The following is a 332-nucleotide window of genomic DNA, read 5'->3' as shown; positions in this document are numbered from 1 at the left end:
TGTGCTGGGGCTCTGCGCCCCCGTGGGGTGGGCTGGGGTCCCTTTGCTCCTCTGGCTCCGGGGTGGGGCGCGGGGCTCCCGCGGGATGGCCTGGGATCGGGTCCCATTGTCCCGGGGGTGGGGCGGAGCCCCCCCGGGGGTGGACTGGGCACCCCGCTCCCCAGGATGCGGAGCCCCGCGGGGGTGGGTCGGGGCCCCCTCGCCCCCGTTCCCACGGGGAGCATCGGGCCCCCGCTGAGCGCTGCCGCCTCCCGCAGTGCTGGCCGCCCCGCTGCTGTACGAGACGTGCCCGCTTCCCGGCATCCCCCCGCCCGAGGCGCTCGGCCCCCGCG

General features: G+C 79.5%; 1 protein-coding gene across 1 annotated transcript in view; it reads left to right on the top strand.

The window, feature by feature from the left end:
- Positions 1-165: 165 nt before the first annotated feature.
- Positions 166-332, top strand: part of SNAI1 (snail family transcriptional repressor 1) — a 2,222-nt gene continuing 2,055 nt past the window's right edge. Inside the window, exon 1 of the mRNA XM_019470696.1 lies at positions 166-276. Within this exon, the coding sequence (XP_019326241.1) occupies positions 166-276 (111 nt within the window). The remainder of the gene's footprint in view (positions 277-332) is intronic.

The sequence above is a fragment of the Aptenodytes forsteri genome, unplaced genomic scaffold (genome assembly GCF_000699145.1).
Source record: "Aptenodytes forsteri isolate BGI_AS27 unplaced genomic scaffold, ASM69914v1 Scaffold159, whole genome shotgun sequence".
Lineage (NCBI taxonomy): Eukaryota > Metazoa > Chordata > Aves > Sphenisciformes > Spheniscidae > Aptenodytes > Aptenodytes forsteri.
Note: the sequence above shows the minus strand (reverse complement) of the source record. Positions and strands in the feature narration are given on the sequence as shown.